At 46.4% G+C, this 24,802-nt stretch overlaps 1 protein-coding gene and 1 long non-coding RNA gene across 2 annotated transcripts in view; both read left to right on the top strand.

Annotated features, from left to right (window-relative positions):
• LOC118940319 overlaps positions 1 to 24,802 on the top strand; it is a 104,620-nt gene that overhangs the window by 37,373 nt on the left and 42,445 nt on the right. Inside the window, exons 8-15 of the mRNA XM_036949065.1 lie at positions 1,795 to 2,127; positions 2,227 to 2,448; positions 7,466 to 7,798; positions 7,913 to 8,134; positions 13,289 to 13,621; positions 18,506 to 18,727; positions 18,956 to 19,297; positions 20,209 to 20,439. Of these exons, the coding sequence (XP_036804960.1) occupies positions 1,795 to 2,127; positions 2,227 to 2,448; positions 7,466 to 7,798; positions 7,913 to 8,134; positions 13,289 to 13,621; positions 18,506 to 18,727; positions 18,956 to 19,297; positions 20,209 to 20,439 (2,238 nt within the window). The remainder of the gene's footprint in view (positions 1 to 1,794; positions 2,128 to 2,226; positions 2,449 to 7,465; positions 7,799 to 7,912; positions 8,135 to 13,288; positions 13,622 to 18,505; positions 18,728 to 18,955; positions 19,298 to 20,208; positions 20,440 to 24,802) is intronic.
• Positions 20,799 to 23,105, top strand: LOC118940326. Its single transcript, XR_005036847.1, has 5 exons — positions 20,799 to 21,052; positions 22,096 to 22,135; positions 22,334 to 22,414; positions 22,628 to 22,708; positions 22,810 to 23,105. It is a non-coding gene; the product is annotated as an uncharacterized LOC118940326 (long non-coding RNA).

Raw genomic sequence — 24,802 nt, 5'->3', positions numbered from 1 at the left:
AACCATTAGTAACACACTACACCGTCATGGATTAAAATCCTGCAGCGCACGCATGGTCCTCCTGCTCAAGCCAGCGCATGTCCAGGCCCGTCTGAAGTTTGCCAATGACCATATGGATGATCCAGAGGATGAATGGGTGAAGGTCATGTGGTCTGATGAGACAAAAATAGAGCTTTTTGGTCTAAACTCCACTCGCCGTGTTTGGAGGAAGAAGAAGGATGAGTACAACCCCAAGAACACCATCCCAACCGTGAAGCATGGAGGTGTAAACATCATTCTTTGGGGATGCTTTTCTGCAAAGGGGACAGGATGACTGCACCGTATTGAGGGGAGGATGGATGGGGCCATGTATCACGAGATCTTGGCCAACAACCTCCTTCCCTCAGTAAGAGTATTGAAGATGAGTTGTGGCTGGGTCTTCCAGCATGACAACGACCCGAAACACACAGCCAGGGCAACTAAGGAGTGGCTCCGTAAGAAGCATCTCAAGGTCCTGGAGTGGCCTAGCCAGTCTCCAGACCTGAACCCAATAGAAAATCTTTGGAGGGAGCTGAAAATCCGTATTGCCCAGCGACAGTCCCAAAACCTGAAGGATCTGGAGGTCTGTATGGAGGAGTGGGCCAAAATCCCTGCTGCCGTGTGTGCAAACCTGGTCAAGAACTATAGGAAACATATGATCTCTGTAATTGCAAACAAAGGTTTCTGTACCAAATATTAGGTTCTGCTTTTCTGATGTATCAAATACTTATGTCATGCAATAAAATGCAAATTAATTACTTAAAAATCACACAATGTGATTTTCTTAATATTTGTTTTAGATTCTGTCTCTCACAGTTGAAGTGTACCTATGATAAAAATTACAGACCTCTACATGCTTTGTAAGTAGGAAAACCTGCAAACTTGGCAGTGTATCAAATACTTGTTCTCCCCACTGTATATAAACAATATTATTTTAAGTGAACAGGATTGGACAATAAAGTTGGTGACTTATTTTCATTGTGGTCCCTATGTTTTACATAAATACATATACAATTATATTGAACAAAAATATAAACGCAACGTGCAACAATTTCAACCATTTTACTGAGTTACAGTTCATATAAGTGTAACGGATGTGAAACGGCTAGCTTAGTTAGCGGTGCACGCTAACTAGCGTTCCAATCGGTGACATCACTTTCTCTGAGACCTTGAAGTAGTAGTTCCCCTTGCTCTGCAAGGGCCGTGACTTTTGTGGAGCCATGGGTAACGATGCTTCGTGGGTGACTGTTGTTGATGTGGGCAGAGGGTCTCTGGTTCGCGCCCGGGTATGGGCGAGGGGACGGTCTAAAGTTATACTGTTACATAAGGTAATCAGTCAGATGAAATACTGTATATTCATTAGGTCCTAATCTATGGATTTCACATGACTGGGCAGGGTCACAACCATAGGTGGGCTTGGGAGGGCATAGGACCACCCACTGGGGAGCCAGGCCCAGCCAATCAGACTGAGGTTTTCCCAACAAAAGGGCTTTATCACAGACAGAATTACTCCTCAGTTTCATCAGCTCTCTGGGTGGCTGTTCTCAGATGATTCCGCAGGTGAAGAAGCCGGATGTGGAAATCCTGGGCTGAATGTAAAAAAACACACAATCGTCCCCAAAACAAAAAATAAATAGATCCCTAATACATCACTGTAAAACTGTATACAATGTATATCAGTGTTGGTTTCATTTTGTAATATGAGATCTGTTAGCATTTCTAGATAGAACTGAGAATACAATCTAGTTGACCTCTTGTTATGTCACTGTGTTTCAGGTGTTCAGGGTCAGAGCTGCAACAGAGTGACTTACACCAAGAGGAGAATCTGTGTCTTGAAGGAGTCAACAGTGGACATATCCTGTACTTATGTTGGTTATTATTCCACCACATCATCATTCTGGTTTAGAAGTGATAAGTCGACCCCTGAAGACCTAACCACAAACCCAGGGTATGCAGGTCGTGTGGAGTACACTGGAACATACAGAGGTCCCTTCACCCTGAGAATCACAGATCTGAGAGAGGAGGACTCAGCTGGGTATCGCTTCACTTTTAAAGCAGACAACTTTGACTGGGGTCATAGTTTCCCAGGAACAACTCTGTCTGTCACAGGTAATACTACAACTGTAAATCATAATGAATTACAGGAGAAAATATATGAACCATCCTGTTAACACAGAGGTGTATGTGGTTTTATGCATATTGTTTCAGGTCTGCAGGTGAAGGTGACTCCTGCTGCAGAGGGACAGAAGACACTGACCTGTAGCACCACCTGTACTCTGACTGACAACCCCACCTACATCTGGTACAAGAACGGACAACATCTAGATGAGAGCACCTCCCCCCAGTACAAAGACCCAGTCTCCAGTAACTATGAAGACAGTTACTCCTGTGCTGTAAAAGGCCATGAGGATCTCCACTCTCCTGCAGTTTGTGAGTGTTTATTTATTAAGGGGCAGATTGAAATTTACTGGGGGACGGGACAGGACTGGTCTTCAAAGTTTAAAATATTTTCACATGACCCTCCCCTTGTACTGTAAAATAAAATAATGTTTACGACCACAAATAAGAATAACTGTAGCAACCTGCATTTATAAACGTGAATTCCGACTGATCGATGCCACGCAGGGCTACGGGCCAGAAGGTTGAGGGTTCCCGACCACCACAGACAAGCTCACCCTGCCTGTTCTATTACACTGCCATCATATACAAAATATATGCAACACATTTTCCACCAACAGGTTTCTGTGCCAATGCAGCACACAACCAATAAACAAAGCATACTGACTTCAGACACTTCAATGTCATGGTTTGTGTTTTCAACACCACAATACATAGACAATGTAAATCTGGACAAACAGAGAATACATCCCTCCCTACTGTAATGGTTTTCTTCATCTGAACGAGAGGCGGACCAAAGCGCAGCGTGGTTATTTTGACTCATGTTTTAATAAATCACTTCACATTAACAAACTAACAAAAACAAGAAACGTGAAAACCCAAAACAGCCCTATCTGGTGCAAAACACAGAGACAGGAACAATCACCAACAAACACACAGTGAAACCCAGGCTACCTAAGTATGATTCTCAATCAGAGACAGCTAATGACACCTGCCTCTGATTGAGAACCATACTAGGCCGAAACATAGAAATACCCAAATCACAGAAAAACAAACATAGACTGCCCACCCCAACTCACGCCCTGACCATACTGAATAATGACAAAACAAAAGGAAATAAAGGTCAGAACGTGACAGTACCCCCCCCCCCCCCCCCCCCAAAGGTGCGGACTCCGGCCGCAAAACCTTGACCTATAGGGGAGGGTCTTGGTGGGTGTCTGTCCGCGGTGTCGGCTCTGGCGCGGGACGCAGACCCCACTTCATCATTGTCTTAGTCCGCCTTATTGTCCGCCTCCGTGGCTTTCTCACCATGGCCACCCTTCTCAATGACCCCACTGGACAGAGGGGCAGCTCGGGACAGAGGTGGGGCAGCTCGGGACAGAGGTGGGACGGCTGCTCGGGACAGAGGTGGGACGGCTGCTCGGGACAGAGGTGGGACGGCTGCTCGGGACAGAGGTGGGACGGCTGTTCGGGACAGAGGTGGGACGGCTGCTCGGGACAGAGGTGGGACGGCTGCTCAAGACAGAGGTGGGACGGCTGCTCGGGTCAGAGGTGGGGCGGCTGCTCGGGACAGAGGTGGGGCGGCTTAGTCTCTGGGGGGCTCTGGCGGCCCCTGGCTGACTGGCGACACTGGCGGCACTGGCGGCCCCTGGCTGACTGGCGGCACTGGCGGCCCCTGGCTGACTGGCGGCACTGGCAGCCCCTGGCTGACTGGCGGCCCCTGGCTGACTGGCGGCACTGGCGGCCCCTGGCTGACTGGCGGCCCCTGGCTGACTGGCGGCACTGGCGGCCCCTGGCTGACTGGCGGCACTGGCGGCCCCTGGCTGACTGGCGGCCCCTGGCTGACTGGCGGCACTGGCGGCCCCTGGCTGACTGCCGGCACTGGCGGCCCCTGGCTGACTGGCGGCACTGACGGCGCTGGGCAGACGGGCGGCACTGGCGGCCCCTGGCTGACTGGCGGCACTGGCGGCCCCTGGCTGACTGGCGGCCCCTGGCTGACTGGCGGCACTGGCGGCCCCTGGCTGACTGGCGGCACTGGCGGCCCCTGGCTGACTGGCGGCACTGGCGGCCCCTGGCTGACTGGCGGCACTGTCGGCCCCTGGCTGACTGGCGGCACTGACGGCGCTGGGCAGACGGGCGGCACTGGCGGCGCTGGCGGCGCTGGGCAGACGGGCGGCACTGGCGGCGCTGGGCAGACGGGCGGCACTGGCGGCGCTGGGCAGACGGGTGGCACTGGGCAGACGGGCGGCACTTGCGGCGCTGGGCAAACTGGTGGCTCAGGCGGCGCTGGAGAGGCGGGAGACTCCGGCAGCGCTGGAGAACATTTGAACATCTTGGCCATGTTCTGTTATAATCTCCACCCGGCACAGCCAGAAGAGGACTGGCCATCCCACATATACTCTCTCTAATTCTCTCTTTCTTTCTCTCTCTCGGAGGACCTGAGCCCTAGGACCATGCCCCAGGAATACCTGACATGATGACTCCTTGCTGTCCCCAGTCCACCTGACTGTGCTGCTGCTCCAGTTTCAACTGTTCTGCCTTATTATTATTCGACCATGCTGGTCATTTATGAACATTTGAACATCTTGACCATGTTTTGTTATAATCTCCACCCGGCACAGCCAGAAGAGGACTGGCCACCCCACATAGCCTGGTTCCTCTCTAGGTTTCTTCCTAGGTTTTGGCCTTTCTAGGGAGTTTTTCCTAGCCACCATGCTTCTACACCTGCATTGCTTGCTGTTTGGGGTTTTAGGCTGGGTTTCTGTACAGCACTTTGAGATATCAGCTGATGTACGAAGGGCTATATAAATACATTTGATTTGATTTGATTTGATTTGATTTGAGAGGAGGAAGGCTCTGGTAGTGCCGGAGAGGCGGGAGACTCCGGCAGCGCTGGAGAGGAGGGAGCCCCTGTAAGGATGGGCCGGAGAGACAGCCTGGTAGGGGGGCTGCCACCGGAGGGCTGGTGCGTGGAGGTGGTGACGAATAGACCGGGCCGTGCAGGCGCACTGGAGCTCTTGAGCACCGAGCCTGCCCAACCTTACCCGGTTGAATGGTCCCGGTCGCCCTGCCAGTGCGGTGAGGTGGAATAGCCCGCACTGGGCTATGCAGGCGAACCGGTGACACCGTGCGCAAGGTTGGTGCCATGTAAGCCGGCCCAAGGAGACGCACTGGCGGCCAGATGCGTAGAGCCGGCTTCATGGCATTTGGCTCGACGCTCAATCTAGCCCGGCCGATACACGGAGCTGGAATATACCGCACCGGGCTATGCACCCTCTCTAGCCCCCCGGTAAGCACAGGGAGTTTGCACAGGTCTCCTACCTGACATAGCCATACTCCCTGTTAGCCCCCCCCCCATACATTTTTGGGGGCTTCCATCCGCTCTGCCGTGCTAGTTCCTCATAATGCCGCCTCTCTGCTTTTGCTGCCTCCAGCTCGGCCTTGGGGCGACAATATTCTCCTGGCTCTGCCCAGGGTCCTTTCCCGTCTAGAATCTCCTCCCAAGTCCATTTCTCCAAGTAGTGCAGCCTCTCCCAGTGCTGCTGCTGCTGCTGCCTCTGTTGCTTCTCCTGCTGCTGCTTTTTCTGTTGCCCGTTACCACGCCGCTTGGTCCTGTTGTGGTGGGTGATTCTGTAATGGTTTTCTTCATCTGAACGAGAGGCGGACCAAAGCGCAGCGTGGTTATTTTGACTCATGTTTTAATAAATCACTTCACATTAACAAACTAACAAAAACAAGAAACGTGAAAACCCAAAACAGCCCTATCTGGTGCAAAACACAGAGACAGGAACAATCACCCACAAACACACAGTGAAACCCAGGCTACCTAAGTATGATTCTCAATCAGAGACAACTAATGACACCTGCCTCTGATTGAGAACCATACTAGGCCGAAACATAGAAATACCCAAATCATAGAAAAAAAAACATAGACTGCCCACCCCAACTCACGCCCTGACCATACTAAATAATGACAAAACAAAAGGAAATAAAGGTCAGAACGTGACACCTACCTTGTAGTCTGACCCAGTATTGAAGACTTGACAATCTCTGAATGTCATTCAACTTTTCGGTGTTTTGTAACAAATGTCTCTTTCCGTTCATCAAATGGCTGCTGCTCAGTTTGGATTGATTGACTGATTGATTTTATTTGTCAGTTAAAGAAATACATATATAAACAATATTATTTTAAGTAAACAGGATTGTTGTTTTAAAGGATTGCACAATAAAGTTGGGGACTTATTTTCATTGTGGTCCCTATGTTTTACATAAATACATTTACAATTATACTGAACAAAAATATAAACGCAACGTGCAACAATTTCAACCATTTTACTGAGTTACAGTTCATATAAGGTAATCAGTCAGATGAAATACTGTATATTCATTAGGTCCTAATCTATGGATTTCACATGACTGGGCAGGGTCACAACCATTTTACTGAGTTACAGTTCATATAAGGTAATCAGTCAGATGAAATACTGTATATTCATTAGGTCCTAATCTATGGATTTCACATGACTGGGCAGGGTCACAACCATTTTACTGAGTTACAGTTCATATAAGGTAATCAGTCAGATGAAATACTGTATATTCATTAGGTCCTAATCTATGGATTTCACATGACTGGGCAGGGTCACAACCATTTTACTGAGTTACAGTTCATATAAGGTAATCAGTCAGTTGAAATACTGTATATTCATTAGGTCCTAATCTATGGATTTCACATGACTGGGCAGGGTCACAACCATTTTACTGAGTTACAGTTCATATAAGGTAATCAGTCAGATGAAATACTGTATATTCATTAGGTCCTAATCTATGGATTTCACATGACTGGGCAGGGTCACAACCATTTTACTGAGTTACAGTTCATATAAGGTAATCAGTCAGATGAAATACTGTATATTCATTAGGTCCTAATCTATGGATTTCACATGACTGGGCAGGGTCACAACCATGGGTGGGCTTGGGAGGGCATAGGCCCACCCACTGGGGAGCCAGGCCCAGCCAATCAGACTGAGGTTTTCCCAACAAAAGGGCTTTATTACAGACAGAATTACTCCTCAGTTTCATCAGCTGTCTGGGTGGCTGTTCTCAGATGATCCCACAGGTGAAGAAGCCGGATGTGGAAATCCTGGGCTGAATGTAAAAAAACACACAATCCTCCCCAAAATAAAAACTAAATAGATCCCTAATACATCACTGTAAAACTGTATACAATGTATATCAGTGTTGGTTTCATTTTATAATATGAGAACTGTTAGCATTTCTAGATAGAACTGAGAATACAATCTAGTTGACCTCTTGTTATGTCACTGTGTTTCAGGTGTTCAGGGTCAGAGATGCAACAGAGTGACTTACACCAAGAGGAGAATCTGTGTCTTGAAGGGTTCAACAGTGGACATATCCTGTACTTATGTTGGTTATTATTCCACCACATCATCATTCTGGTTTAGAAGTGATAAGTCGACCCCTGAAGACCTAACCACAGACCCAGGGTATGCAGGTCGTGTGGAGTACACTGGAACATACAGAGGTCCCTTCACCCTGAGAATCACAGATCTGAGAGAGGAGGACTCAGCTGAGTATCGCTTCACTTTTAAAACAGACAACTTTGACTGGGGTCATAGTTTCCCAGGAACAACTCTGTCTGTCACAGGTAATAAATACTACACTGTATGATACAACTGTAAATCATAATGAATTACAGGATAAATATATTAACCATCCTGTTAACACAGAGGTGTATGTGGTTTTATACATATTGTTTCAGGTCTGCAGGTGAAGGTGACTTCTGCTGCAGAGGGACAGAAGACACTGACCTGTATCACCACCTGTACTCTGACTGACAACCCCACCTACATCTGGTACAAGAACGGACAACGTCTAGATGAGAGCACCTCCCCCCAGTACAAAGACCCAGTCTCCAGTAACTATGAAGACAGCTACTCCTGTGCTGTAAAAGGCCATGAGAATCTCCACTCTCCTGCAGTGTGTGAGTGTTTATTTATTAAGGGACAGATTGAAATTTACTGTGGGACGGGACAGGACTGGTCTTTTAAAGTTAAAAATATTTTCACATGACCCTCCCCTTCTCCTGTAAAATAAAATAATGTTTACGACCACAAATAAGAATAACTGTAGCAACCTGCATTTATAAAGGTGAATTCCGACTGATCGATGCCACGCTGGGCTACGGGCCAGAAGTTTGAGGGTTCCCGACCACCACAGACAAGCTCACCCTGCCTGTTCTATTACACTGCCATCATATACAAAATATATGCAACACATTTTCCACCAACAGGTTTCTGTGCCAATGCAGCACACAACCAATAAACAAAGCATACTGACTTCAGACACTTCAATGTCATGATTTGTGTTTTCAACACCACAATAAATAGACAATGTAAATCTGGACAAACAGAGAATACATCCCTCCCTACTGTAATGGTTTTCTTCATCTGAACGAGAGGCGGACCAAAGCGCAGCGTGGTTATTTTGACTCATGTTTTAATAAATCACTTCACATTAACAAACTAACAAAAACAAGAAACGTGAAAACCCAAAACAGCCCTATCTGGTGCAAAACACAGAGACAGGAACAATCACCCACAAACACACAGTGAAACCCAGGCTACCTAAGTATGATTCTCAATCAGAGACAACTAATGACACCTGCCTCTGATTGAGAACCATACTAGGCCGAAACATAGAAATACCCAAATCATAGAAAAACAAACATAGACTGCCCACCGCAACTCACGCCCTGACCATACTAAATAATGACAAAACAAAAGGAAATAAAGGTCAGAACGTGACAGTACCCCCCCCCCCCCCCTCCCAAAGGTGCGGACTCCGGCTGCAAAACCTTGACCTATAGGGGAGGGTCTGGGTGGGCGTCTGTCCGCGGTGGTGGCTCTGGCGCAGGACGCGGACCCCACTTCATCATTGTCTTAGTCCGCCTTATTGTCCGCCTCCGTGGCTTTCTCACCATGGCCACCCTTCTCAATGACCCCACTGGACAGAGGGGGGGCAGCTCGGGACAGAGGTGGGGCAGCTCGGGACAGAGGTGGGGCAGCTCGGGACAGAGATGGGGCAGCTCGGGACAGAGGTGGGGCAGCTCGGGACAGAGGTGGGGCAGCTCGGGACAGAGGTGGGACAGCTGCTCGGGACAGAGGTGGGACAGCTGCTCGGGACAGAGGGGCGGCTGCTCGGGACAGAGGGGCGGCAGCTCTGGACAGAGGGGCGGCAGCTCTGGACAGAGGGGCGGCGGCTCTGGACAGAGGGGCGGCGGCTCTGGACAGAGGGGCGGCGGCTCTGGACAGAGGGGCGGCGGCTCGGGACAGAGGGGCGGCGGCTCGGGACAGAGGGGCGGCGGCTCGGGACAGCGGGGCGGCTGCTCGGGACAGCGGGGCGGCTGCTCGGGACAGGGGGGCGGAAGCTCTGGACAGAGGGGCGGCAGCTCTGGACAGAGGGGCGGCGGCTCGGGACAGAGGGGCGGCGGCTCGGGACACAGGGGCGGCGGCTGTGGACAGAGGGGCGGCGGCTCGGGACAGAGGGGCGGCGGCTGTGGACAGAGGGGCGGCGGCTCGGGACAGAGGGGCTCTGGCGGCCCCTGGCTGACTGGCGGCACTGGCGGCCCCTGGCTGACTGGCGGCACTGGCGGCCCCTGGCTGACTGGCGGCACTGGCGGCCCCTGGCTGACTGGCGGCACTGGCGGCCCCTGGCTGACTGGCGGCACTGGCGGCACCTGGCTGACTGGCGGCACTGGCGGCCCCTGGCTGACTGGCGGCACTGGCGGCGCTGGGCAGACGGGCGGCACTGGCGGCGCTGGGCAGACGGGCGGCACTGGCGGCGCTGGGCAGACGGGCGGCACTGGGCAGACGTGCGGCACTGGCGGCGCTGGGCAGACGGGTGGCTCAGGCGGCGCTGGAGAGGAGGAAGGCTCTGGTAGCGCCGGAGAGGCGGGAGACTCCGGCAGCGCTGGAGAGGAGGGAGCCCCTGTAAGGATGGGCCGGAGAGACAGCCTGGTACGGGGGGCTGCCACCGGAGGGCTGGTGCGTGGAGGTGGTGACGGATAGACCGGGCCGCGCAGGCGCACTGGAGCTCTTGATCACCGAGCCTGCCCAACCTTACCCGGTTGAATGGTCCCGGTCGCCCTGCCAGTGCGGCGAGGTGGAATAGCCCGCACTGGGCTATGCAGGCGAACCGGGGACACCATGCGCAAGGTTGGTGCCATGTAAGCCGGCCCAAGGAGACGCACTGGCGGCCAGATGCGTAGAGCCGGCTTCATGGCATTTGGCTCGACACTCAATCTAGCCCGGCCGATACGCGGAGCTGGAATATACCGCACCGGGCTATGCACCCGCACTGGGGACACCGTGCGCACCACTGCATAACACGGTGCCTGCCCGGTCTCTCTAGCCCCCCGGTAAGCACAGGGAGTTTGCTCAGGTCTCCTACCTGACATAGCCATACTCCCTGTTAGCCCCCCCCACCAAGAAATTTTGGGGGCTGACTCTCGGGCTTCCATCCGCTCTGCCGTGCTAGTTCCTCATAATGCCACCTCTCTGCTTTTGCTGCCTCCAGCTCGGCCTTGGGGCGGCAATATTCTCCTGGCTCTGCCCAGGGTCCTTTCCCGTCTAGAATCTCCTCCCAAGTCCATTTCTCCAAGTAGTGCAGCCTCTCCCACTGCTGCTGCTGCTGCTCCTGCTGCTGCTGCCTCTGTTGCTGCTCCTGCTGCTGCAGATGAAATACTGTATATTCATTAGGTCCTAATCTATGGATTTCACATGACTGGGCAGGGTCACAACCATGGGTGGGCTTGGGAGGGCATAGGCCCACCCACTGGGGAGCCAGGCACAGCCAATCAGACTGAGGTTTTCCCAACAAAAGGGCTTTATCACAGACAGAATTACTCCTCAGTTTCATCAGCTGTCTGGGTGGCTGTTCTCAGATGATCCCGCAGGTGAAGAAGCCGGATGTGGAAATCCTGGGCTGAATGTAAAAAAACACACAATCCTCCCCAAAATAAAAACTAAATAGATCCCTAATACATCACTGTAAAACTGTATACAATGTATATCAGTGTTGGTTTCATTTTATAATATGAGAACTGTTAGCATTTCTAGATAGAACTGAGAATACAATCTGTTGACCTCTTGTTATGTCACTGTGTTTCAGGTGTTCAGGGTCAGAGCTGCAACAGAGTGACTTACACAGAGAGGAGAATCTGTGTCTTGAAGGGGTCAACAGTGGACATATCCTGTACTTATGTTGGTTATTATTCCACCACATCATCATTCTGGTTTAGAAGTGATAAGTCGACCCCTGAAGACCTAACCAGAGACCCAGGGTATGCAGGTCGTGTGGAGTACACTGGAACATACAGAGGTCCCTTCACCCTGAGAATCACAGATCTGAGAGAGGAGGACTCAGCTGGGTATCGCTTCACTTTTAAAGCAGACAACTTTGAATGGGGTCATAGTTTCCCAGGAACAATTATGTCTGTCACAGGTAATACTACCCTGTATGATACAACTGTAAATCATATTGAATTACAGGAGAAAATAAATTAACCATCCTGTTAACACAGAGGTGTATGTGGTTTTATACATATTGTTTCAGGTCTGCATGTGAAGGTGACTCTTGCTGCAGAAGGACAGAAGAGACTGACCTGTAGCACCACCTGTACTCTGACTGACAACCCCACCTACATCTGGTACAAGAACGGCCAACATCTAGATGAGAGCACCTCCCCCCAGTACAAATACTCAGTCTCCAATGACTATGTAGACAGTTACTCCTGTGCTGTAAAAGGCCATGAGGATCTCCACTCTCCTGCAGTTTGTGAGTGTTTATTTATTAATAAGGGACAGATTGAAATTTACTGTGGGACGGGACAGGACTGGTCTTCAAAGTTTAAAATATTTTCACATGACCCTCCCCTTGTACTGTAAAATAAATTGAACACCCTCGCCCTCATAAAATTAACTCAAAGTAATGTTTACGACCACAAATAAGAATAACTGTAGTGACCCTGCATTTATAAACGTGAATACCGACTTTGACACTTCAGCTTGCTTTTGTGGCCTGATCGATGCCACGCAGGGCTACGGGCCAGAAGGTTGAGGGTTCCCGACCACCACAGACAAGCTCACCCTGCCTGTTCTATTACACTGCCATCATATACAAAATATATGCAACACATTTTCCACCAACAGGTTTCTTTGCCAATGCAGCACACAACCAATAAACAAAGCATACTGACTTCAGACACTTCAATGTCATGGTTTGTGTTTTCAACACCACAATACATAGACAATGTAAATCTGGACAAACAGAGAATACATCCCTCCCTACCTTGTAGTCTTACCCAGTATTGAAGGCTTGACAATCTCTGAATGTCATTCAACTTTTTGGTGTTTTGTAACAAATGTCTCTTTCCGTTCATCAAATGGCTGCTGCTCAGTTTGGATTGACTGATTGATTTTATTTGTCAGTTAAAGAAATACATATATAAACAATATTATTTTAAGTAAACAGGATTGTTGTTTTAAAGGATTGCACAATAAAGTTGGTGACTTATTTCCATTGTGGTCCCTATGTTTTACATAAATACATTTACAATTATACTGAACAAAAATATAAACGCAACGTGCAACAATTTCAACCATTTTACTGAGTTACAGTTCATACAAGGTAATCAGTCAGATGAAATACTGTATATTCATTAGGTCCTAATCTATGGATTTCACATGACTGGGCAGGGTCACAACCATGGGTGGGCTTGGGAGGGCATAGGACCACCCACTGGGGAGCCAGGCCCAGCCAATCAGACTGAGGTTTTCCCAACAAAAGGGCTTTATCACAGACAGAATTACTCCTCAGTTTCATCAGCTGTCTGGGTGACTGTTCTCAGATGATCCCGCAGGTGAAGAAGCCGGATGTGGAAATACTGGGATGAATGTAAAAAAACACACAATCCTCCCCAAAATAAAAACTAAATAGATCCCTAATACATCACTGTAAAACTGTATACAATGTATATCTGTGTTGGTTTCATTTTATAATATGAGAACTGTTAGCATTTCTAGATAGAACTGAGAATACAATCTAGTTGACCTCTTGTTATGTCACTGTGTTTCAGGTGTTCAGGGTCAGAGCTGCAACAGAGTGACTTACACCAAGAGGAGAATCTGTGTCTTGAAGGGTTCAACAGTGGACATATCCTGTACTTATGTTGGTTATTATTCCACCACATCATCATTCTGGTTTAGAAGTGATAAGTCGACCCCTGAAGACCTAACCACAGACCCAGGGTATGCAGGTCGTGTGGAGTACACTGGAACATACAGAGGTCCCTTCACCCTGAGAATCACAGATCTGAGAGAGGAGGACTCAGCTGAGTATCGCTTCACTTTTAAAACAGACAACTTTGACTGGGGTCATAGTTTCCCAGGAACAACTCTGTCTATCACAGGTAATACTACACTGTATGATACAACTGTAAATTTTAATGAATTTCAGGATAAATATATGAACATATGTTCTTTTTCCAAGATGGCATAGCAGTTCAGACGTCTTTTGTCCTCGTCTTGTCGTGTCCCGTATATATATATATATATATTTACAACTTTTTTCACATACCTTTTTATTCATATATTTTTAAATTTTCCATAAAGTCATCTTCAAAACACTCTCCTGCAACCCGCCCCACCAATTTATATTCATAAAAAATATATTATTTACCTCAAATCTGTAATCCTCCAAGAAGCTAGCCAGAAATTAGCCCGAAGCTAGCCAGAAATTAGCCAGAAGCTAGCCAGGAGCAAATCCAGAAGCTAGTTAGCTTCTTTTCTGGCTAATCGTTAGTATTCAGCTAACCACGGTTTGTGGTCATCAGCTTTCCTTTAGCTCGAAAATCTATAGCCAGTTTTGTACGGCGCAGCGCGGCTCGGAACGGAACATACCGGACCAATTTTTCTCTCCATGTCCCTGGATTTCAACCGCTAACTCTGGACATTCATACCCGGATCTCACAACTATGCTAGCTGCTATCCGTGTGACTATCGGCTTTCGTCGATTCCGGAGCAAACATCAATTATTCCGGAGCTAGCCAGCTGAAGAGTTCCATCAATCACTCCTGGGCTACAATCACCTATCCGGACCCGCTTTACTGCCGATACAGAGCCCCACCGGGCCTTCACAACTGGACTGCCGACGTTATCTACCCGAAGGAGTTATCTGGCTGGCTCCTCCGTCGCGACGTTACCTGAACGCCCATCTGCGGCCCGCTAACCGTTAGCTGTCTTATCGGCTGCTATCTGAATAGACAATCGGACAATTTATTTATTTATTTGTATTATTATTTTTTATTATTTTTCTTCTCGGGCCTCTATAACTATATCTATTGTTTTTTTTTTGTTGTTGTGTGATTTGGATTAATCCCCTCTACCAGACGGAACCCCACTAATCTACTGATGGAACGCAAGAGGTGGCTAATAACAGACCTCCATCCTATGCTAGCTTGCTACCGATGGCCTGGCCAGCTGTCTAAATCGCCGTGACCCCCAACCAACCTCTCTACTCACTGGACCCTTTTGATCACTCGACTAAGCATGCCTCTCCTTAATGTCAATATGCCTTGTCCATTGCTGTTCTGGTTATTGTTTATTGGCTTATTTCACTGTAGAGCCTCTAGTCCTGCTCACTATACCTTATCCAACCTATTAGTTCCACCACCCACACATGCAATGACATCTCCTTGTTTCAATGATGTTTCTAGAGACAATATCTCTCTCTTCATCACTCAATACCTAGGTTTACCTCCACTGTATTCACATCCTACCATACCTTTGTCTGTACATTATACCTTGATGCTATTTTATCGCCCCCAGAAACCTCCTTTTACTCTCTGTTCCAGACGTTCTAGACGACCAATTCTTATTGCTTTTAGCCGTACCCTTATTTTACTCCTCCTCTGTTCCTCTGGCGATGTAGAGTTGAATCCAGGCCCTGCAGTGCCTAGCTCCACTCCTATTCCCCAGGCGCTCTCTTTTGACGACTTCTGTAACCGTAATAGCCTTGGTTTCATGCATGTTAACATTAGAAGCCTCCTCCCTAAGTTTGTTCTATTCACTGCTTTAGCACACTCTGCCAACCCGGATGTTCTAGCTGTGTCTGAATCCTGGCTTAGGAAGATCACCAAAAATTCTGAAATTTTAATCCCAAACTACAACATTTTCAGACAAGATAGAACTGCCAAAGGGGGCGGTGTTGCAATCTACTGCAAAGATAGCCTGCAGAGTTCTGTCCTACTATCCAGGTCTGTACCCAAACAATTTGAACTTCTACTTTTAAAAATCCACCTCTCTAAAAACAAGTCTCTCACCGTTGCCGCCTGCTATAGACCACCCTCTGCCCCCAGCTGTGCTCTGGACACCATATGTGAACTGATTGCCCCCCATCTATCTTCAGAGCTCGTGCTGCTAGGCAACCTAAACTGGAACATGCTTAACACCCCAGCCATCCTACAATCTAAACTTGATGCTCTCAATCTCACACAAATTATCAATGAACCTACCAGGTACCTCCCCAAAGCCTTAAACACAGACACCCTCATAGATATCATCCTAACCAACTTGCCCTCTAAATACACCTCTGCTGTCTTCAACCAAGATCTCAGCGATCACTGCCTCATTGCCTGCATCCGTAATGGGTCAGCGGTCAAACGACCTCCACTCATCACTGTCAAATGCTCCCTGAAACACTTCAGCGAGCAGGCCTTTCTAATCGACCTGGCCGGGGTATCCTGGAAGGATATTGATCTCATCCCGTCAGTAGAGGATGCCTGGATATTTTTTTTAAATGCCTTCCTAACCATCTTAAATAAACATGCCCCATTCAAGAAATTTAGAACCTGGAACAGATATAGCCCTTGGTTCTCCCCAGACCTGACTGCCCTTAACCAACACAAAAACATCCTATGGCGTTCTGCATTAGCATCGAACAGCCCCCGTGATATGCAGCTGTTCAGGGAAGCTAGAAACCATTATACACAGGCAGTTAGAAAAGCTAAGGCTAGCTTTTTCAAGCAGAAATTTGCTTCCTGCAACACTAACTCAAAAAAGTTCTGGGACACTGTAAAGTCCATGGAGAATAAGAACACCTCCTCCCAGCTGCCCACTGCACTGAAGATAGGAAACACTGTCACCACTGATAAATCCACCATAATTGAGAATTTCAATAAGCATTTTTCTACGGCTGGCCATGCTTTCCACCTGGCTACTCCTACCCCGGTCAACAGCACTGCACCCCCCACAGCAACTCGCCCAAGCCTTCCCCATTTCTCCTTCTCCCAAATCCATTCAGCTGATGTTCTGAAAGAGCTGCCAAATCTGGACCCCTACAAATCAGCAGGGCTAGACAATCTGGACCCTTTCTTTCTAAAATTATCTGCCGAAATTCTTGCCACCCCTATTACTAGCCTGTTCAACCTCTCTTTCGTGTCGTCTGAGATTCCCAAAGATTGGAAAGCAGCTGCGGTCATCCCCTCTTCAAAGGGGGGGACACTCTTGACCCAAACTGCTACAGACCTATATCTATCCTACCATGCCTTTCTAAGGTCTTCGAAAGCCAAGTCAACAAACAGATTACCGACCATTTCGAATCTCACCATACCTTCTCTGCTATGCAATCTGGTTTCAGAGCTGGTCATGGGTGCACCTCAGCCACGCTCAAGGTCCTAAACGATATCTTAACCGCCATCGATAAGAAACATTACTGTGCAGCCGTATTCATTGATCTGGCCAAGGCTTTCGACTCTGTCAATCACCACATCCTCATCGGCAGACTCGACAGCCTTGGTTTCTCAAATGATTGCCTCGCCTGGTTCACCAACTACTTCTCTGATAGAGTTCAGTGTGTCAAATCGGAGGGTCTGCTGTCCGGACCTCTGGCAGTCTCTATGAGGGTGCCACAGGGTTCAATTCTTGGACCGACTCTCTTCTCTATATACATCAATGAGGTCGCTCTTGCTGCTGGTGAGTCTCTGATCCACCTCTACGCAGACGACACCATTCTGTATACTTCTGGCCCTTCTTTGGACACTGTGTTAACAACCCTCTAGGCAAGCTTCAATGCCATACAACTCTCCTTCCGTGGCCTCCAATTACTCTTAAATACAAGTAAAACTAAATGCATGCTCTTCAACCGATCGCTACCTGCACCTGCCCGCCTGTCCAACATCACTACTCTGGACGGCTCTGACTTAGAATACGTGGACAACAACAAATACTTAGGTGTCTGGTTAGACTGTAAACTCTCCTTCCAGACCCATATCAAACATCTCCAATCCAAAGTTAAATCTAGAATTGGCTTCCTATTTCGCAACAAAGCATCCTTCACTCATGCTGCCAAACATACCCTTGTAAAACTGACCATCCTACCAATCCTCGACTTTGGCGATGTCATTTACAAAATAGCCTCCAATACCCTACTCAACAAATTGGATGCAGTCTATCACAGTGCAATCCGTTTTGTCACCAAAGCCCCATATACTACCCACCATTGCGACCTGTACGCTCTCGTTGGCTGGCCCTCGCTTCATACTCGTTGCCAAACCCACTGGCTCCATGTCATCTACAAGACCCTGCTAGGTAAAGTCCCCCGTTATCTCAGCTCACTGGTCACCATAGCATCTCCCATCTGTAGCACACGCTCCAGCAGGTATATCTCTCTAGTCACCCCCAAAACCAATTCTTTCTTTGGCCGCCTCTCCTTCCAGTTCTCTGCTGCCAATGACTGGAACGAACTACAAAAATCTCTGAAACTGGAAACACTTATCTCCCTCACTAGCTTTAAGCACCAACTGTCAGAGCAGCTCACAGATTACTGCACCTGTACATAGCCCACCTATAATTTAGCCCAAACAACTACCTCTTTCCCTACTGTATTTAATTAATTTATTTATTTTGCTCCTTTGCACCCCATTATTTTTATTTCTGCTTTGCACATTCTTCCATTGCAAATCTACCATTCCAGTGTTTTACTTGCTATATTGTATTTACATTGCCACCATGGCTTTTTTTTATCTTTACCTCCCTTATCTCACCTCATTTGCTCACATCGTATATGGACTTGTTTATACTGTATTATGTAGACTTGTTTTACTCCATGTGTAACTCTGTGTCGTTGTATGTGTCGAACTGCTTTGCTTTATCTTGGCCAGGTCGCAATTGTAAATGAGAACTTGTTCTCAACTTGCCTACCTGGTTAAATAAAGGTGAAATAAAAATAAATAAATATATTAACCATCCTGTTAACACAGGATGCTGGTTATGTGGTTTTATACGTATTGTTTCAGGTCTGCAGGTGAAGGTGACTCCTGCTGCAGAGGGACAGAAGACACTGACCTGTATCACCACCTGTACTCTGACTGACAACCCCACCTACATCTGGTACAAGAACGGACAACATCTAGATGAGAGCACCTCCCCCCAGTACAAAGACCCAGTCTCCGATGACTATGAAGACAGTTACTCCTGTGCTGTAAAAGGCCATGAGGATCTCCACTCTCCTGCAGTGTGTGAGTCTGAAATAAACTAGTATTTTATGTGGTATAATTTGGAACAAATAAGAATGATTTTACTTTCTCTGTCAATATTCTTAACTATATACATTGGAATGATAAACAGTTTTATAGATGTATGTCAATATATATATTGTTTATTATTCTAAATGAACCTGTCCAATACATCTATAACATTGAGTCTCATTATGGTTTCAGGAATTGATCAGTTGCATTTTGTTTCAGGTGTTGTGGGTGAGAGCTGTATGAATGTGACTTACACCCATCAGAGTATCTGTGCTTTGAAAGGGTCAACAGTGGACATATCCTGTTTTTACACACATCCCACTTGGCATAACGTCACAGAAGTGTCCTGGTTCAACAAATGGGAGTCTGGTGTCACTAAAGACCTGAGCCTGAACCCAGAGTATGCAGATCGTTTGGAATACCATCAACAAACAGAAAAGGACTCCACCCTGAGAATCACAGACCTGAGAGAGAGTGACTCAACTGAGTACAAGTTCAGATTTACAACTGATGAGGCAAGATGGGGATACAGCTTCCCTGGAACAACTCTGTCTGTCACAGGTAACACTGTATAGCACATTATAACGTTTTGAAGAGTCATGATGTTAATAATTAACTTAAACCAATTCTGAACCATATACTCTTTTTTTACTCTCCTTTAATTCAGGTTCTCAGGTGGAGGTGACTCCTAAATGGAGATCAGAGTTGAAGACACTGTCCTGTATCACCACCTGTACTCTCAGTAACCCCAACCCCATCTATATCTGGTACAAGAACGGACAGCGTCTAGATGAGAGCACCTCCGACCAGTACAACGTCTCCAGTAACTATGAAGACAGCTACTCCTGTGCTGTAAAAGGTCATGAGGATCTCCGCTCTCCTGCAGTGTGTGAGTGTTTCTTTAATTAACAATACTGTTTAACCTCTCTGTGTGTTGGTTTCACTTTGTCATTTGAGAACGTTTAGCATTTCTAGAAAGAACTGAGAACACAATCCAGTTGTCCTCTTGTTGTGTCAATGTGTTTCAGGTGTTCAGGGTCAGAGCTGCAACAGAGTGACTTACACCAAGAGGACAATCTGTGTCTTGAAAGGGTCAACAGTGGACATATCCTGTACTTATGTTGGTTATTATTCCACCACATCATCATTCTGGTTTAGAAGTGATAAGTCGACCCCTGAAGACCTATCCACAGACCCAGGGTATGCAGGTCGTGTGGAGTACACTGGAACATACAGAGGTCCCTTCACCCTGAGAATCACAGATCTGAGAGAGGAGGACTCAGCTGAGTATCGCTTCACTTTTAAAACAGACAACTTTGACTGGGGTCATAGTTTCCCAGGAACAACTCTGTCTGTCACAGGTAATACAACACTGTATGATATAACTGTATATCATATTGAATTACAGGAGAAAATATATTAACCATCCTGTTAACACAGAGGTGTATGTGGTTTTATACATATTGTTTCAGGTCTGCAGGTGAAGGTGACTCCTGCTGCAGAGGGACAGAAGACACTGACCTGTATCACCACCTGTACTCTGACTGACAACCCCACCTACATCTGGTACAAGAACGGACAACGTCTAGATGAGCCCACTTCCCAACAACACTCTAGTAATACCCTAGTAGTGTTGGGTCATTCTGTGGACAGTTACTCCTGTGCTGTAGAACACCATGAGGACCTCCACTCTCCTGCAGTGTGTAAGTATGAATTAAACTACTATTCTACTTAGAAAGTATCAAAAACGTTATATCAATGAGAAGAGTATAACTGATTTATCTATCAATATGCATCATTACATAGAAATTACAGACAATGTCATAGATGTTTGCATGTCTATAGTTAGAATGTTCAGTACCTCAGACACTTGAAGAATAGTTTAGTAGACACTAAAGTCCTAAAGTATCTCCAAATGTATTATTGTTCATGTTTTGTGTAAATGATAGGTTTAGATAGTTCTCTGAGTTTAGATATGATTTATTTTTGACATGACGTCATTTGAGGCAGTATACTACAATCCTGACCCTCTGACATATTCTGCTTTACTAGATTCTCCAAGGAACACCTCAGTGTCAGTCAGTCCCTCTGGTGAAATAGTGGAGGGCAGTTCAGTGACTCTGACCTGCAGCAGTGATGCCAACCCACCTGTGGACAAATACACCTGGTACAAGAAGAACGTAACCTCACCAAAAGCATCAGGACAGAGTTACAGCATCACTAACATCATCTCTGAGGACAGAGGAGAATATTACTGTGAGGCCCAGAATGGAAGAGGATCTATGAACTCTACAGCTCTGATGATCATTGTAGCAGGTAAAGTTACATCTTCAAAACTTCAATACAAAATGATGTTCAATAATAAATGATGTTTTAAGGTGATCTTCTTCTAGTTTGCCTCATTACACTTTGGTTTATAACTATACATAGGCTTCTATATACAAGTATTACATCAATGTCCTGTTTTGCTGTATATTCATTTTCACTTCATAATAACATGTTCTCATATGATCTGTATTATATTACAGGGAAACAAACATCAGTTATGACTGCAGCTGTAGGAATCATAGTGGTTGTTCTGGTTCTCATCCTCTGTTTCTCTGGATTCATGTGGTTCAGGTGAGTGAAAATTGTCACGATCGTCGTAGTGAGGAGACCAAAGCGCAGCGTGCTGTGAATGCATACTTTACTGAACGGACAAAAAAAACACGAAGTACACTAAACAAAACAAACAAAATGACAAGACGACCGTGACCACTATAGAAACACTGTGCTAACATGAAACATCACATAGACAATAACCCACAAACCACAATACAAAACAGGCTACCTAAATATGGTTCCCAATCAGAAACAACGACAAACACCTGCCACTGACTGAGAACCATATCAGGCCAAAACACATAGAAATAGACAAACTAGACATACAACATAGAATGCCCACTCCTATCACACCCTGACCAAACAAAACATAGAAACAAACAGCGCAAATCATGGTCAGAGTGTGACAGAAAATATATATTTGTATTATTCTTTCACCTTAGCACACTGATTAGTTATTAACTCATTAAGGTATAGGCCCAATGCCCTTAACCACTAGGCCACCTGGCGTGGCAGGTAGCTTAATGGTTAGAGTGTTGAACTTCTTGAAAATCTCTGAGCTGAAAATATACACATCTGTTGTTTTGCCTCTGAACAAGACAGTTAACCCACTGTTCCTAGAATGTCATTGTAAATAAGAGTTTGTTCTTAACTGACTTGCCAAGTTAAATAAAGGTAAAAAAAACCTGTTAAAATGTATTTGTAATATATCAACTTACTTACTTACAGAGCAGAACTCACTCTGTCCCTCATTACAGGAGATCCACAGGAGGAAGTGATGCCACAGCAGACACACAGGTGATTCTATTAGTTGCAACAGGGTTTCAGCTGTGTCGTGCTGGGCAAAAAACTAAATGTTCACCCAGGGGGTTACAACTCTATTTTCATTCATTTACGGTGACATGACAGTCTCTTTCATACTATTTTCATTGTTACCCCTCTCTCTCTGTCTCTGTCTCTGTCTCTTTCTCTCTCTCTCTCTCTCTCTCTCTACAGAGTGTCCGTCCTGACTGTAACAGTGACACGTACACAGCTCTGAACATGAGGACCATGTCCCTTGACTACGACACTCTGATAGTAAGTCTCTTTTAATGAATTTGGTTTGCTTATGAGTGTGTGTATAATGCAGTACTTGAATGTGTTTAGAGTAAATTATGGAAAGACTGGTGTTTCAAAGGACTCATGCATTTCCTCTCTCCCCCTTCTCCTTCTCTCCCTCCCTCTCCTTCTCTCCCTCCCTCTCCTTCTCTCCTTCTCTCTCTTTCTCGCTCTCTCTCTTTCTGTCCACAGAGTGTCCATCCTGACCCTAACAGTGATACGTACACACCTCTGAACATGAAGACCACGTCACCAGAGTATGAAACCCTGGCAGTAAGTGTGTGTGTGTGTGTGTCTGTGTCTGTGTCTGTGTCTGTGTCTGTGTGTGTATAAAATGTTTAGTGGGAGTGCTACTTCAGTATGTCTTTTTTCAGAATGTGAGGGGAATCTCCCACTGAAGAGAACAACCACAGAACCTGGACTGAAGAGAAGCACCACAGAACCTGGACTGAAGAGAACAATCACAGATCCTGGACTGAAGAGAAGCACCACAGATCCCGGACTGAAGAGAACAACCAACATTGAACCTGGACTGAAAATGATCACCACACAACCTGGACTGAAGAGAACAACCACAGATCCTGGACTGAAGAGAGGCACCACAGATCCTGGACTGAAGAGAGGCACCATAGATCCTGGACTGAAGAGAAGCACCATAGATCCTGGACTGAAGAGAACCACCAACATTGAACCTGGACTGAAGAGAACCACCAACATTGAACCTGGACTGAAGAGAAGCACCACAGATCCTGGACTGAAGAGAACCACCAACATTGAACCTGGACTGAAGAGAACCACCACAGAACCTGGACTGAAGAGAACCACCAACATTGAACCTGGACTGAAGAGAACCACCAACATTGAACCTGGACTGAAGAGAACCACCAACATTGAACCTGGACTGAAGAGAACCACCAACATTGAACCTGGACTGAAGAGAACCACCAACATTGAACCTGGACTGAAGAGAACCACCAACATTGAACCTGGACTGAAGAGAACCACCAACATTGAACCTGGACTGAAGAGAACCACCAACATTGAACCTGGACTGAAGAGAACCACCAACATTGAAACTGGACTGAAGAGAACCACCAACATTGAACCTGGACTGAAGAGAACCACCAACATTGAACCTGGACTGAAGAGAACCACCAACATTGAACCTGGACTGAAGAGAACCACCAACATTGAACCTGGACTGAAGAGAACCACCAACATTGAACCTGGACTGAAGAGAACCGCCAACATTGAAACTGGACTGAAGAGAACCACCAACATTGAACCTGGACTGAAAATGATCACCACATAACCTGGACTGAAGGTTCCAATACAAAATGAGGCCTTACACCTCTATTCTATTGCTGCCATATCTAGAGGTTTTTACACACCATGAACTTTAACTTTTCAGTAAATACTGGAATGTATATTTTGGAATGGAATATATTGATGATAAATGAGATGGGTTATATTTTGATGTAAATCTGTTAACTATCTTTAGTTTTATTTCTGATCTTTCTATGGGATTTTGCCATATACAGATGTTTTATAACATCAATAGTCCTACTTTCCTCAGCAACTAATGTGGATCATATTGAAAACAGCTTTTTAATATTTTAGCTCTTGGACCAGGTTTTTCCGGATGTGTTTAATGATGATTAACTTTGTATTGCTGTCAGATTTTATTACTAATTTTATATTACGTAATACAATATTGTTCCGTCATGATATATTTTTTATTTTCAAATAAATGTAATCAGTCCGTTATTATCATTTCCAACATTTTGGTAGGCTATTTGTTAGTCAACTTGTCTATCATTTCTAAAGACATGCAGTGGCGACACGTCATTCAGGGCAGCTGAGGCAGAGCTAAATCTGTTTTCAGCCCCATGGTTAGCTTTTTCTGTTGCTTGTTTTGCATATTTTGAAATTAATACGTGAAACATATCAGTTTGCAAATAAAGTTAATAAATAAATATAGCATTGAGTTAATAAAGTCGCATAGAAACATGGTCTCTTTTTTCCTTTCTTTAGTTAAGGCAGCTCCAAAATGAAGGTGTTGCAGCCTAGCTCAGTGCTTTCTGTGGTGGTGGGGCAGCCAGCATAAAATACGGAGCGTAGGGGTTGGTAATGTTCTCTAGTTGTGCTGTGATTGGCTCAGTGTTCTGTCACTCATGGGGACACTACTTCACCGCAAAATCTATTGGTAGAGGTGAAATGTCAAGCCCCTTGGGTGCTGCCATAGAATTACAGTAGAAATGCCCATCCAAAAAGGCTCAAGGTCATTGGCTTCGACAAAATTACATCAAATCTCATTAAATCTACCGTAGCTTTGATTGGACTGACTGGACAAACTTTCAAAATCTT

This window comes from Oncorhynchus mykiss, chromosome 17, assembly GCF_013265735.2.
Source record: "Oncorhynchus mykiss isolate Arlee chromosome 17, USDA_OmykA_1.1, whole genome shotgun sequence".
In the NCBI taxonomy this organism is placed as follows: Eukaryota; Metazoa; Chordata; class Actinopteri; order Salmoniformes; family Salmonidae; genus Oncorhynchus; species Oncorhynchus mykiss.
Note: the sequence above shows the minus strand (reverse complement) of the source record. Positions and strands in the feature narration are given on the sequence as shown.